The following is a 16,235-nucleotide window of genomic DNA, read 5'->3' as shown; positions in this document are numbered from 1 at the left end:
TGGAGGGCTCTTGTGAGGACTAGAAGAGATCATGTATGTAAAGGGCACGATACATGTTCAATAACTGTCTGCTGAGTCTTCTCCAGCTGACGCATGCTGCCTGCAGTGTGCTCTGTGAGGCCAGCTCTACTAGCAGGTCCTGTAGACGTCAGCAGTGGGGTAGGCCTGACCTGTCCTCTGAGAACAGCTCTCCAAGGCCAAGTCTGATGGAGCCATTCTTGTCTGCTGTGAAATCACCAGGTGACCTCTGGCAGTGTGGCAAGGAGAAGTGAGTGCCCATAGTCATTTTCTGGTGAACATTTTAATGCAAACAATATGGTGCTTTTAGATACTAGACATCTGTAAAGAGTGCCAGAATGGGACAAACCTTTCTTAACACATTTCTGTGTGGTGAGTGTGCACTTATACGCCTTTAAGAAACAGAAATTCATGTCAAACTTCTCTGAACAGCTGATGTTTTACAGAATTCAGAATTCACCTTCTCAAGGAAAATTATAAATCCCATTTCTAATGAAACATAGTGTAAGGCCAAAGCTTATTTATCCATCGAATACTAGAAGTAACCCCATATGTAACGTATTTTCCCCTCATTTCCTTCATACACAGAAGACAAACATTTTGAGATAAATTTGAGTGACTCTGCTTTTATATGACAAGCCTATTGCAAAACTCAACTATCCAGAAAGGTTTCAAGAAACACTAGTCTGAGAAATGAGATTATAACAGGAGCCTGTGGATTTACTTCTTGTTCAACAGTAAGGCCAACCTTTCATGTCTTATCAGAAATAAAGGACACAATATTTATTGTAAGCCAGAATCATAAAAACAGCAGTGAGACAGTAAAACACTTGACAGTGGGCAATCTCAAATTAATAGCCTAGTAACAGTGTAGCACAAACTGTGAAGGTCGTCTTCATGTTCTGGGTTTGGGTTAAGTCGCAATCCCAAGTCCCAACAGTAATAAGAGTTTTTGTGGAGAGTTGGAAACCAGCTGTTTCTCATCCTCTGAAAATCTGAATTTTAGCACCTAGAACTGTTTTGGGTAGCCCTAAGAAGGCAGAGCTGCTTCAGATATTATATTCTAATAGTTACCTTCACCTTCTCTTAAAAATTAAATGGAGGCGGAGGACTGGATGCTGGCACCACCCAGAACTCCTGACTGGGGCTACATGACTCCTCCTGAAGAAATATCTCTGCAGGCAGTAATTGCACAGCTTAATTCTTCTAGACTGAACCACTTCAGATTTATGCCAGTGAAAAGCAAACATTGTTTGTAAGTCATTTAATTGTGTTACTGTCTCTCAACTTTATCAGATGCAGCTGAGGCAGGGAGGCCTGCGTGTGGTCCTGTGGGATGCTCTGTAGTGCTTCCAGGCTCGTTCTAAATGCTCACAGCCCAAAGTCCCTAACGCTGCTTCTTCCAGACACATAACAAACTACTCATTTAACAGGTTCCAGTGGCATTCATCTCAATCCAGAGTCCATGGTGAAGGCTGCATCTCCAACAAATTGACAACCTTGATTGCAGAACCGTAAACTAGTACACACTTAGGTGCAAACCTGGTTTATTCTGTTCTTTGGTTAAATATTGTTTCTATATCCTTTCAGAGCATTAGGAGAACAAAGATAATATTTGATAGAAAGACTGAAAACACATCCTTTGCTTTTCAGAGAAAAGACTGAATTTACACCGTGTACTATTAGAAATTCTTATAATTAGGTTAGACATAGAAGAAGGTAGGGCTTTTGTTGTTGCTTGTATATTTTGAAAAATACATTCCCCTGGGCTAGCCAACATCACTGTCCTGAGACCCAGACCTTCAGGACTCTCTTGACAAAGGCTGCTCCACACATGGTCAGAAAAATCGGGTCAGCTCATCATGTCGAGACTGCATGGTTCAGTGTTGCCATCACTGCGTAGAGCCTCTGCCACATCTCTTCTGAATACAGACAGATTTTGGGTGAACCTGCAGAAAGAGGAAGAAAGGGTCAAGGGTAGTAATGAGGCCAAGCCTCCATGAATTTCTGGACGATAAGGCCACTTTGGAGTCCAGGACTTTGGGGAGGCCCCTCCTGGAGGAAGGCTCTAGATTTCAGCTGAGCTCCTTTCTCTCCAGTTTCATCGCCACTGCTGCTCTGCCACCAGTACTGCCAACTCCTCATGCCTTCCTGGAAAACAGGGTTGCCACTAAATTCACTCTGACCATCTTGAGGTGTACATTTTGTGGTTCTACTTTTAAAAAACCATTTTAGAAAAGTTAAATTACACATAGATGGTAAGGATTATTAAAAAAAGAACAAAAGTTTATGTGCCAGGCATTGGATTGAGTTTACTGATAAGCTCATTTAATCATCACAAGTCTTCCCTGAGGTAGGTATGAGTATCCTCATTTTACAGGTGAGAAAACTGAATTTAGTAGCTGAAAAAGAGGGGGCATGGGGTTAGACTACCTGGGTTCAAATCCTAGCTCGACACTTATGAGTCATGATACTGGATGAATACTTAACCTCTTGTCTTGGTACCTAATATGAGTAGTTACTCAAGGGATTGTAGAAAGTGAGAATTTAGGCCAGTTGCAGTGGCTCATGCCTGTAATTCCAGCACTTTTGGAGGCCAAGGCAGGTGGATCACCTGAGGTCAGGAGTTTGACACCAGCCTGGCCAACATGGTGAAACTACGTCTCTACTAAAAATATAAAAAATTAGCCAGGTGTGGTGGCGGGCGCCTGTAAACCCAGCTACTTGGGAGGCTGAGGTGGGAGAATCACTTGAACCTGGGAGGTGGAGACTGCAGTGAGCCAAGATTGTGCCACTGCACTCCAGCCTGGGAAACAGAGCAAGAATCTGTCTCAAGAAAAAAAAAAAAAAAAAGAATTTATTGGGTCAGTTTGAGGCAATGCCTGTAAGTACTCAACACAGTGCCTGGTACATGGACAACAGTCAGTCTTCGCTGCCTATTACTCTCATTAAACTAGGAGGACCACCTGCCATCATTTCACAGAGCAGCTCAGGAGGCAGTACTCAAATTTCCAAGCCTTAGGTGAAGTAATTTCCACCGAGACACCTAGGGCTTCCCCATTCAAGTCTCATCGGCTGGCTTCTGAGGTTGTCCCTTTCTGCGTGATAGAGGATCTTGAAGCGAACAGTCAAGGGAATATGTCTGCAGACCCCAACTGACTTGGTCATGTATTACCAAAGCCCAGGCTGGTAACTCCAGAATACACTGATGATTTGCATTTCAAATGGAGCAGCATTTGAATGCTACTGCATTTATAAAAGGATGGTGCAGATCTTTTTTTTTTTTTCTCCTGAACACATGTTCTTTCTCCATCATTCATTACTGTCTGTCTTTTCTACTAGAATGTAAGATCCATGAGGGGGAGGAACCTTAAATAATTGGTTTACCACTGGTAACCCCAATGCCTACACAGTAGATTCTGAATAAAGTTTTATGAACTAAATGAATGAATGAATAAAGTCAGACCTAGCTGATAAGTTCAGGCTCCTTTCATTTAGATCTCATTGGCAACTGAGATACCAGCCATTCTTAAATGACAGGCAGAGGGGGAAACTAATACTGTAGGTCATAGGCCCCAGATGCCATGCTTCACTGCGTTCTGTCATTTAAACATCACAACTGATTATTACCATCTCCATTTCACTGGTAAAGAAACTGAGGAGTAGAGAAGTTAACTGTCTACTGCCACACAACCTACAAAGGCCAGATATAAAATATCATCTTAAAAAAATTTTAATTTAAATTTATTATTTTTGAGACAGAGTCTCACTCTGTTGCCCAGGCTGGAGTGCAGTGGTGTGATCTCGGCTCACTGCAACTTCTGCCTTCCAGGTTCAAGCGATTTTCCTAGCTCAGCCTCCTGAGTAGCTGGGACTATAGGCACCCGCCACCATGCCCAGCTAATTTTTGTATATTTAGTAGAGACAGGGTTTCACCATGTTGGCCAGGCTGGTCTCAAACTCCTGACCTCAGGTGATCTGCCCTCCTCGGCTTCCCAAAGTGCTGGGATTACAGGCATGAGCCACCGTGCCCGGCCAATTTGTTTTTTAATTGATATATAATATTTTTACATCATTATGGGGTACATACAATATTTTGTTACATGCACACAATGTGTAATGATCAAGTCAGAAGATTTAGGGTATCCATCACCTAGAGTATTTATCATTTCTATATGTTGGGGACATTTCAAGTTCTCTCTTTTAGCTATTTTGAAATATACAATACATTATTATTAGCTATAGTCAGGATCCTAACTCAGCTGTAACTGGGGTCTGTCTGACCTCAAGGCCTATGTTTGTTCAAATGCCAAGAAGTCTTTTTTCACTTTCCATAGCAGATTTGCACTTTCCTTCTTTTTATCTTTCAGTTGTAGTTATTTTTTCGTATCTCTCCTGTTGAATTGTAAACTGCTTAAGGGCAGAGACTACATTTGATTAATCTCTGCATCCCAGTATAATGCCTAGTATGACACTTGGAAGAAAGCAAATAACCAATAATATTTACTGAATTTGGAATGGAACTGAGTCTAGGATCACCAGGTGAAATAGAAAAGGGACATCCATGTGTGAGCTGTGTCACGCACAAGACAGTTATTTTCTACAAACCTGGAATGTCTACTTTCCCCAGCGACACTCTACTGGGCAATGCTCACCTGTCTCTGTTCTTGATGGACAGATTCTGCTCCACTCCTTCCATGAGGTTTCTGAAGCACTGGGCGAGGACCTCCTGCCTGGCGAGAGGCTGGCTGTTTATCAGACTCGCTCTCAGTTCACTGAAATACTGATGGGCGACAGAATAGTGTCAGAGCTCTGACTCCAAACCCGGCCCGAAGACAGCTGGTAGGGGGATGGCTAGACCAGCTCTCATCTACTCAGGGCTCACTAATGCTCAGAGGAGTTTTTGTCTAGTTCCACGTTGAACTTTAAGCCCTTAGAGAAAATCTATGCCATAGAGACACTCCTACTTATAAATTCTATGATCCCTTCCATAAACTGTCTTGCTGTAATTGTTCTATTGTCACTGCTTAGGCTGATGAAGTCCTTGTCTCCTCTGTAGGGGACTGAATGCATGCTTTTCCTGACTCTCATCTCTTCTAATCACAGAAAGACTGAAATGGGAGGGGTCTCCAGGCTGAAGGAGATAACTAAAAATGCCCAGGGAGCATTTTAAGTGACTGAAGGCAAGGCCAAGGGTCTTTCCTCAGGCCTTATCATCTTTCCTGGCTTCAGTGAGTCACTCCTTAAACAACTTCGGGCTTTGTTCCAAGTCTCTGTCCTTGGGGGCTAGAATGGATTTACTCCTCTGAGGTGGGGTACTGGAGGGGCTTGCTTTAGTTTGGGGAGAGCTTTCTGGCACTAAGAAAAATATCTGTCATGCCTGGTCACAAATATCTGCACAGCCTTTTCTTTTCTGCTGAGGACTGTGGGCTTTTATACAAACACAAGCTCTGATGCTAAACACAGCTCCTAATCATTGGAAACAGCCTAATTTCAGCACAAAGACAACATTTTGCCAGTCATGCATTTATTCTTCCAAGCCCAAAAAGCATGATATTTAATTTCTATCATACATTAAAACAGCTTACATCAGAAAACACACATAATTAATATGTAGTCAGACTAATACTTAAATACTATATATCAGAGACATTATACTTAAACCACAATGTCTTACTGAACAAGATTGGGAATGCACAAAACTACTTATTTTTCCCTTTTATAATGATGCAGTGACTCACACCAAATAGAAAATTATTAGTTTTTCATCCTAAACGGTGAAATATTGCCTCCATCAGTAAAGTATAATATTGTGATGTCATAAGCTTTTTCCAAACACTGAATTTGCCCTTATTCCCTCTCAATCATTTTAAAAGAACTGCTCTCTTTTATAGAGCTTGGATTTAAATCACAATAACACCGAGGGAAGATGAATGACAGTGCTACTGAATGTGGCTAAAATTGGATACTTCAGCACAGGTGAATGATGAGACAGCTCTTCTCTTTTTGATATATTTTCTTCTTCTATTAGTTTCCTTCCAAGGCTGGGATTTTAGTTTGAATTTTAATGCATGCAGCTGCCTCTAATCTCACTGTCTTTTTCCCCAGTACTATCTTAGTGTATAGACAATTCATTCTCCCAAGCTGTAATGCACTGTTCCTACTGACTACTAGGGAGATGCATGGGTTCAACAGGAAGCTGGAGAGGCTTGGGAGGTAGCCCCGGTGGTGAGTCCTCTAAAGAAGCTGGAGACGTGTGCTCCCCAGATGAAGGCTGCTGGTTCTGTGAGGAATCCCTGATGGGCTGCTGCTGCCACCATCTAGGGCAGTGGGGATCTCAGATATAAAGAGTGTCAAGGAAGGCAAAAAGGGTTGTTGCTCACAATTCTCCTGGAATGGGGGGAGTGGAGTGAGGACAAGCTTGAAACACTACTGAGCAAACCACCCAGCTGGTGAGCGGGAGCTCTGAGCTCCAGAAGCACTTTTTCTGAGGCCTCTGCTTACCTGAAGAAGATCTAAGACCTTTGGGGAAGGGCCTTGTAGGGGAATACAGCCTCACGGAGTTCTCAAGGTCCCAGTTCAAACTCAGTTGGCTCTGCTCCTCTGTCCTTCATCATCACAGCTCACCCTAGTTTACAGCTGCTCTCTTCTCCCAGGGACCACCTCCCATGACTTCCTGCAATCACACTCACCTTCTCATTGAGCAGGATGAGCCCCAGGAGAGGCCTGGATACTGACCACTGGTTCCGACAGTCTTCAAAGACAATGGTGTTCATGAGGACAGACATCATCTAGAAGATAGAGTCACATAAAGACTGAGATGCCCTGGCTCAGAGTCCCCCTAATCCCAGGCCTTCCATGTGCTCAAATTCCACCCCTCCATCTTGCTAACAGCTATGAAAGCTCTTCCTGGACAAACAGCCTAGACTCTAGCTTATAATGCTGCCTGTAGAAACTATTGGCAAAGACCCCCAGCTAGCTCCCTGTGGAAGAGCTTCTACCTCTGAAAGCCTTGGTGAGAATATTCCAGATAGGCAGAAGTCAAGAGGTCACTGAGCTAAGATGATCAGTCCCTGTCTCTCAAACCTGATACGCTTTCCTCTATGCTAGGGCACCAGGCAAAAGCTCAGCTCACCTTCCTGTCTGCCTCCCATTTCACCTAAGAGGTCATGTTATACAGATGAAATCTCTCCATGGCCCCTCTTGGAGAGAGGGAGGGGAAAGGGACACATTCCATGTGACCCTGGAACATCATGTTTCCTGCTGGCTTAGGCTGTTCAAGGTTTCTCTTCACTCTTCGTTCACTAATTCACTCACTCACTCATTCATTCACTCACTCACTCACTCATTAATTCACTCACTCACTCATTCATTCCTACATGTACATTCCTCATCCGTTCTCTTAAATTCAGCCTGTAAGACCCATAGGGGAGATAAGATAATACAGGCATTTATCACAACCTCTGACCTTAAGTAGCTTGAAACCTCCTGGGGGAGACTACTTAGGAGAGAAATAACAGGAAGTAGGGCTGGGCAAAGTGCAGTGGGCATGTAGAGGAAGGAGGGATGATTCTGGGTCCTTGAGGAGAAGTCAGGGAAGACTCCACGGAGAACATTTAAGGAGTTCATTATAAATGTGTTCTAAGCAGAGAAGGCATCAAAAAAGGAGGGTGGGGATGCACACAAAGGGTTCTGCAATGGTAAGAAACTCAGCATGACAGGAGAGAAGAGAGGTGGGCCAGAGGTGAGACGCTAGTGCCAGACTGGAAGACCCTGCTGAGGAATCTGGACTTCATCCTGATGGTAGCGGGGAGTTAGTGATATGTTTGCAGCAAAGGTGGAGACATGCTCTGATTTGCATTTAAGAAAGATCTCTTTGGGGACATGTAGAATGTGTACTGTGCAGGTGAAACTAAAGGAGGAAGACGAGGGATGAGGCTGCTGCAACAGTCCAGGCAAGTGGCTGTGAAACAGGTTTCTGTCATTCATGTGGAGCTGATGATACAGTTTCTGCTTCTTGGACTCTTTACCTCCTACCTCTAAGCTCTTCTGTTCCCACAGCTCCAGAACTCCTTTCCCCCAAAGAGGGCAGGGGAAATGGCCGTTATGTGGCAAAGATCACTGCACACACCATTCCTTATTGGGCTTCGGTGACCTGGCTTGTTTGGAACACAGCTGGTTTTGTCCTCTGGTATTTTTTGAAATCCAGTTTACCCTGTGATATCAGGCAAGTTACTGAATCTCTCTCTCTGTGTCTCAGTTTCATTAATTATAAGGAGGGAAATAATAATCCAGCACAAGGAAGCTCTGAGAATCAAATGAGATAGTGTATACAAAATGCATTGCAAAGAGTAAAAAGTGCTATAAACATTTAAGGTATATAGTAACAGTAATGAGCTTTTTTGCAGTTCTAAAAGTCTGCCATTCTATACATCATCATAACAATTAGGCTGGTTGCAAATGAAATCTGCCACTTGCGTATTTATTCCATGTCCAGTCTCTCTGGGGAGAGGCTAGGACTTAAGCTTGGGATGTTGAACATCATTTGCAGATCACAAGTTTCCATGTACAATCTAACAAGCCACCCAAAGTCATAGAGCCACAAATTACACTGACAAGCAAAACTAACAGATCCATCTAGACAGTCTAAAATATTATGGGCTTCACAATCTGAAGGCAGAATGGATAGTTTAATGGAAAAGATTAAAGTTAGAGGCACCAAATTCCTCCAGTAACTGACAAAGCATCTTGAAGTGATGCACCAATTACTTTATACGGTTCTCCTGTGTATTCATTTGTCTGAATGCATGTATTTATGTCTGTAATAAGTAAGGAGATGTTTGAATAAAACAGTTTTCTAAAAATAAAGTTGGTTAAAATGGGTGATTTTTTTTTCTTTTTTATTCTTCTGGAAATATGAAAATTAGTGAGCAAATCTGCTTAAATGGTACTGACATGGCGGCCCATATCCAGAATTATTTTTTGTAATATCTTACAGTAGGGTATGGGGGAAACAGCCAACCAATGGGGGCAAATTCCTTTGCAGAAGGAGCATGTGGAAGAATACTGGATGAAATGCTTAAGTACAGAATCACTTCCCAGGTCATATGAAATCTCTAGTGGGAGGCTTTCTGTGGTTAACGACACAAATACATGAATACTGAAAGGAGACAGCTCTTGACAATTCTGCACCACCCGGCCCACAGTGAGTCACAAGGCACCATCAGTATTTGGTACAAGGAGTGGCTGTGTGAACTGAGGCTCCAATCCTTCAACTTCTGCTCACTTCCAATACTGCTACAGGGATGGCTGGAATGGCTGTTTCAAATCTGCCCAACTTCTAGAGGTCTAGATCTAAATAAAATAAAATTAAACAAATGTGCCCAACATAGGCTACATTTTCTAGGGCCTATGTCTGAAAACACATTCAGTATCTACTGCATTTAGGGCCTATGTCTGAAAACACATACAGCATCTACTGCATTACCCTGAGCAGCTATTCTGCCAAACCAGGGAAGGGCCCATTTCTGAGGCAGAGTTGTAGGACTTGCTCCACTTAGGAAAAGCACACTCCACACTGCCTCAGGTGCTTCCTCATTCTCCTCCATCCTTCCCACAGGATTTGGCAGGAGTTTTAGGAAATTTCTCTCAACGAAGAGAAACCAGCGTGGTATGGTAAAGCCAGGCTTTGGAGCCAATCAAAATAGAATCCCAATCTGGCCCTGCCACTTAACTTGAGACATCGGGCGAGTCATTTCACTTACTTGAGACTTTATTTCTTTACATATAAAATGGAGGACAGTAACAGCTACTTCAAAGGGCTGCTGTGAGGAATAACTTCTCTGACATATATCAAGCATTTGACACCGTGCTTGCCACATAGTAGGCATCAATCTACTGCTCCTCTACTGCTACTGCAGCTACTCTCTCTGGCCTAGCCCAGTGGAATTTCATGGCTCAATGAAGGGCCCTAATTCATGTCCTGATGAGATACAGATCAATGAGATTATAGTCTCTTCACAACTATCTAACTTTGTTGAGGGTTGCTGTAAAACACAGACACATATACAACGAAAATAGGAAACAGTTCAGAAAGCATCATTATTTGATCTGGCACATGTATTTGTAAGGATTTTGAACGACAATGTTTCTGTTGTTCTGAAAACCTGTAATTCTAAATAAAACACAAAATGACAAATATTTGACCTGGAAAAGTAAAACAAAGCAATGTTGTGTGATCTGTATCTCTGTTCATTCCCCAGCTCCTCTCTTACTCTTCTACCCTAACATGGGATGTAAAGCACAAGCATAAAGCAAATTGGACTTTCCTACCCAAATATGCTGCGTCATACTTTCTTTCATTTTTTTTTTGAGATGGAGTCTCGCTCTGTTGCCCAGGCTGGAGGGCAACGGCACGATCTCAGCTCACTGCACCTCCACCTCCCGGGTTCAAGCGATTCTCCTGCATCAGCCTCCTGAGTAGCTGGGTTTACAGGCACGTGTCACCACGCCCAGCTAAGTTTTGTATTTTTTTTAGTAGAGACGGGGTTTCACCATGTTGGTCAGGCTGGTCTCGAACTGCTGACCTCATGATCTGCCTGCCTCAGCCTCCCAAAGTGCTGGGATTATAGGCGTGTGCCCACCGTGTCTGGCCCGAGTCATACTTTCTCTATGGCAAGGCGGTAACTAAATGCTCACTTTATATGTATGTATGTATGTATGTATGTATCTATCTATCTATCTATCTATCGAGACAGGATTTCACTCCTATCACCCAGGTTAGAGTGCAGTGGCACGCTCTCAGCTCACTGCAACCTCTGCTCCTGGGCTCAAGTGATCCTACCGTCTCAGCCTCCCAAGTAAATGGGACTACAGGCATGCACCACCACACCTGGCTAATTTTTCTTTTTTTTTTTTTTTTTTGAGACGGAGTCTTGCTCTGTCACCCAGGCTGGAGTGCAGTGGCCGGATCTCAGCTCACTGCAAGCTCCGCCTCCCGGGTTCATGCCATTCTCCTGCCTCAGCCTCCCGAGTAGCTGGGACTACAGGCACCCGCCACCTCGCCCGGCTAGTTTTTTGTAATTTTTAGTAGAGATGGGGTTTCACCGTGTTAGCCAGGATGGTCTCGATCTCCTGACCTCGTGATCCGCCCGTCTCGGCCTCCCAAAGTGCTGGGATTACAGGCTTGAGCCACCGCGCCTGGCCTAATTTTTCTATTTTTAGTAGAGATGGGGTTTCACCATGTTGGCCTGGCTGGTCTCAAACTCCTAACCTCAAGTGATCTGCCTGCCTTGGCCTCCTGAGGTGCTGGGATTACAGGCATGAGCCACGGCACCCAGCCTGTTCATTTTTATTTTTAGAGATAGGGTCTCACCCTGATGCTCACGCTGGAGTGCAGTAGTGTGATCATGGCTCACTGCAGCTTCAAACTCCTGGTCTCAAGCAATCCTTCCACCTCAGCCTCCCAAAGTGCTAGGAGTGAGCCACCACGCCTGGCTGAGATGCCCAATTTAAACCACTTCTGTTCTGTCTCCTGCTGAAATAGAATAGACAAAGATGTGGCTTGTGTTGGATGCTTTACCGCTAAACAGTGAACTGTATTTTTTTCTAAGAAAGGTGAAGGCTTAGTGTGTCTAGAATCTGATGGCTGGACATGATCAAAGAGCAGGATGGTTGGAGAAATAGGAGCAGAGGCTGAGAAAATGGAAAAAGCCAACTTGAATGAGTACAGGGTGATGACTGCAATGGCAGCGGGGTGGGGAGACCAGACTGCAAACTCCTGTGGTACTGTATCCCCAGGGCCTAGGGTTAGGCACTGGCACACATCAGAGATTTAGGAAAGAGCAACTGAAAGAGTAAATACATAAATGAATAAATGCAAAAGGATGAATGACATATCAGAAGGTAAAGGATAAAGAGCTAAAGAGATGAAAGGGCACTATACAGAAAACAGGGAAGTTCTTGTCTTAATCTATGACTAAAACTTAAAATGATTACCTACTGGAAGTAATACATTGTTCATTTGCAAGGATCTTGTTTTTGTGTGTACAGCCTGAGAACTCTTCTATGCCACTGCTGTCCTATAGCCAGCTCGAGAGTGCCTTTGTAGGGACTTGCAGGTTGCAAAGGTCAAAGGCCTGGGCACCATCATTGCTAATGACAAGAACTTTCACCTAAGAGTAGGCTGTGCCTGACAAGTATTCACACCACCCAACAACAGTAATAGCCCTCATTTATGGAGCATCATCTGGGTGCTCAGTGCTCTGCTGCACACTTGCATACACTGTCTCTAATCCTCAACTAACTGTGGGAAGTTGATATTATTCCCATTTTATAGACTAAGGATCTGAGGTTCTCGGCAAATAAGTAACTTGATCAAGATACTGCAGCTACCAGGATGTGAAGCCGAACCAGGATATGTGCATAGGTCTGCCTAAGTCCAACATGCCAGTCTGCTGGCTGCCACTGTCTTGCTGTCTGTGTGAGGACCAAGAGCATCAGCATAGTGGCTGAGGCAGTACGACCTACTGCACATCTGGAGGACTGATGGTGTGACAAACAAGGCTCATTTCTGGCCATGGCTCATTCTTCCACCTTCAGTGAGTCTCTTAGATATGTGGTCCATGTGTACCTCCTCTGGTCAGACACCCTGCTGCCTACTGATGAGTGAGGCCACCACTGAAATTCTTGTGCTTAGAATCCAAGGTAGTGGTTCCTGGAGAGTTCTCAGCAGACCTTCCTGCCTCCCACCTAAAGCTCAACTCTCACGACGAACAATGGCAGCCTTAACAGGCTGTCTCTGGAAAACGGTCCACTGAACATTTTGATAAAAATAATGGTTTTCCTCCCGCCAAGAGTACCATGTACACAGCAATTTAAATTAACATAATGGGAAACATTAGTAAATTAAGCCAATTTCCTTTGAGTTACAATACTCCCTATAAAGTGAACACTTTTCATTGTTAATTTTAAGCATACTGAATAATATAACTAAAAAAGTTCCATAAAGTTCTAAGAAATAGAAAAAAATTCAGACTATTCCCTCCTGCTCCCTATTTGTACCGTAAAGACAAAACTGAAGCTAAAGTGATGATATGAATCCTGGTCCATCCTGGTCAACATGGTGAAACCCTGTCTCTACTAAAAACACAAAAATTAGCCAGGCGTGGTGGCTCGCACCTGTAATCCCAGCTACTCATGAGGCTGAGGCAGGAGAATCGCTTGAACCCCGGAGGCGGAGGTTGCAGTGAGCTGAGATCATGCCTCTGCACTCCAGCCTGGGCAACAGAGTGAGACTCCACCTCAAAAAAAAAAAAAAAAAAAAAAAAAAAAAAAAAAAGAAAAAGAAAAAGGAGGCTCTGGTTTAGGCGAAGGAAGGACAGACCAAAAAGACAGACCAAAGAAAAGGTGAGAGACCAATGACAAAGCATCCCTGTGTCTGGATCTGGATAGGGGGTGGGGTGGGGGAGGGCAGAGGACAAAAAAAGGATGATCAGAGCTGTGCCCAATAGGGTATGCACCATAGAATAGGGTAACTTAATCTGTTAATCTTTCTTTTTTTTTTGAGATGGAGTTTTGCTCTTGTCACCCAGGCTGGAGTGCAATGTTGCGATCTTGGCTCGTTGCACCCTCTGCCTCCGGGGTTCAAGCGATTCTCCTGCCTCAGCCTCCCCAATAGCTGGGGCCACAGGCACGGACCACCACACCCAGCTGATTTTTTTTTTTTGTATTTTTAGTATAGATGGGGTTTCACCATGTTGGCCAGGCTGGTCTCGAACTCCTGACCTCAGATGATCCGCCCACCTCAGCCTCCCAAAGTGCTAGGATTACAGGGGTGAGCCACTGCACCCAGCCAATCTATTAATCTTAATTTGTCAGCCTTAATGGGAAGAGGAATAGGATACAAGATTATCTGTACTTCTGACCAAGCTAGATTGTCCTTCATTCTGATGCAATAAGTTGGTCATGTTTTGAGGAACAACCAATAATAAACGCATCTAAGTTTCAAGAGCTGCATCTGAGTCTCAGGAATTTTCTGGTACTTGTCATTGGCCTTTCAGAAGGTCAATAAAAGAGAAGGGGAAGGCTGGCCCCAACAAAAACAATAAAACAAAAACAAACAAACAAACAAAAAACATGATTGCTTACAGTACAGTAGGATTTGAAAAAGCAGAGAAACCTACCCATCTCCACAGCAATTTCACCTAAGCTCCATGCCCTGGTTGGAGACCCAGGATTAGGCAAAATCTGAGTGCTGCTGAAAGACAAAAAGCTTCCAGATTTTCAGGGTTTGTGGAAGTAAGGGAGTTTCTGTCATTTTGAAATGCTGTTCCTGAGGTCATGTGTACAGCAGATATTGAAATGCGATCCTGCTCAAATTAGATAACAGTTATCTTTAGGGAAAAGAAATCAATTGTTCTCTCTATCTGCTATTCACCTATGTGATATTAGTGGAATGCTATGAAAAATGAACATAATGGATAAATAAGCATATAATTAGTTATATTTTCCTGCCTGGATTAACTAAGTTCTACCATCTAAGTTACATTAAATTTTAAAATTATCTCTATATATTAAGAACATTACTAGTGCTTATAGTGTTTTTGCAGTCTTATAATAAAAATATTTAGCATTTTAAATAAAAAAAAAGTCAAATGAAATGCAGGATGAGGTGAGCCTCTCTTTTAAAGAAACAAGACTGCAATCAATTACGGATGACCTGCTCTCCCCCGGAATCGTTGGGGATCCCTGCCAACTTGTTCTTTGCACAATGCTAGCCTTGCTCTTAAAAAAAGAAGCTTCTTACCTCAAAAGCACCTCAGGACCAGGAAACTCAGCTGGGTTTGGTCATACATTAGCACTGCATGCCTCCACATCTAAACTGAAAGCATCCCCCACTCTGCCATCCCCTCCTTACAGAAAGCTAAGGGACGCTTTTGTTCAAAGTGATTAATTGCTTCAAAAATGAAAAAACTCTTCCAACTATTGTTAAATCTAAGGAAAAACACAACTTAGTTTTGCCGTTTCAATTTACTCTATTACCAGCATCACCCCTAGTTCTCCAAACATGCATTTTAATCCCAGTTTACTGGGGAAAGAATTACCTGTCAGTCTCCTGGCTTATAAGAAAGAAGATAAAGTTAGAATGAAACTTCAGGATTAATTAATTGAGAGTACTGCATGTAATGTGTCTATTCTGAATGTTACTGCACACATCACAATGAAAGCAGTTTTATTTTCCATGCTTGAAATAAATTATGATAAATAATTCATTTCAATGGCAGAGATGTACTGTAGAGCAGCAGCAACAAAATTGACGACACTACACCACTGTGAGTCTCATTCCTGAATCTTCATTATCCATTTGAAACTTTTTACGAGTAGTAAATCATATTTCAAGTGGCTGCAGATCTCATAAAGCAGCTTGCTGCATTAAAATAAAACCAGAAAACCTGGGGCATTGGAAGGCTGCAGGGTTTGCCACTCAGCACTATTTGGGAAACTCTTTTTCACTCTTGCCAATAACAAACAGAACACTTTTCAATTTGATGTAAAAATTAAGGATTACTTGTCAAAAACACCATCTAAATTTCCTCTGGGCAGGAAAGTTGGGAAGATCTGTATTTTTGAGCAATAATTTTCAACTCCAAAGCCACTTTCCCCTAATTTTTATTCAAGTGACCCTTATTTTTAGTTCAAGGTACTTCCTAAACGACTACCACATAGGTTCTAGAACCTCTAATGGCCTATACCAGCCTCTGGGGGTCCCCCAACTAGCAAACAATGTGTGCAAGCTTAAGAGAGTCTAACAAAGGCGCATGTGCTCTGATTCTATCTAAAAAGACCAGCCTAGGGCCGGGCGCGGTGGCTCAAGCCTGTAATCACAGCACTTTGGGAGGCCGAGACGGGCGGATCACGAGGTCAGGAGATCGAGACCATCCTGGCTAACACGGTGAAACCCCGCCTCTACTAAAAAATACAAAAAACTAGCCGGGCAAGGTGGCGGGCGCCTGTAGTCCCAGCTACTCGGGAGGCTGAGAAAGGAGAATGGCGTAAACCCAGGAGGAGGAGCTTGCAGTGAGCTGAGATCCGGCCACTGCACTCCAGCCTGGGCGACAGAGCGAGACTCCGTCTCAAAAAAAAAAAAAAAAAAAAAAAAAGACCAGCCTATCGTCATAGGATAGGTGATTTTAAGTTGAATCTTAAAAGATGCGTAG

The 16,235-nt window shown here is 43.3% G+C and overlaps 1 protein-coding gene across 2 annotated transcripts in view; it reads right to left on the bottom strand.

The window, feature by feature from the left end:
- Window positions 1–282: 282 nt before the first annotated feature.
- The window catches only part of RANBP17 (RAN binding protein 17), a 431,372-nt gene continuing 415,419 nt past the window's right edge, over window positions 283–16,235 (bottom strand). The window contains exons 26-28 of one of the 2 annotated variants that reach the window (XM_025387625.1): window positions 6,711–6,809; window positions 4,674–4,801; window positions 283–1,967 (exon numbers count right to left, since the gene is read on the bottom strand). In XM_025387625.1, coding sequence (XP_025243410.1) covers window positions 1,871–1,967; window positions 4,674–4,801; window positions 6,711–6,809 — 324 coding nt within the window. In that variant the 3' untranslated portion in view covers window positions 283–1,870. The remainder of the gene's footprint in view (window positions 1,968–4,673; window positions 4,802–6,710; window positions 6,810–16,235) is intronic. The other variant, XM_025387626.1, reaches the window with a different exon arrangement.

The sequence above is a fragment of the Theropithecus gelada genome, chromosome 6, assembly GCF_003255815.1.
Source record: "Theropithecus gelada isolate Dixy chromosome 6, Tgel_1.0, whole genome shotgun sequence".
NCBI classification, from domain to species: domain Eukaryota; kingdom Metazoa; phylum Chordata; class Mammalia; order Primates; family Cercopithecidae; genus Theropithecus; species Theropithecus gelada.
Note: the sequence above shows the minus strand (reverse complement) of the source record. Positions and strands in the feature narration are given on the sequence as shown.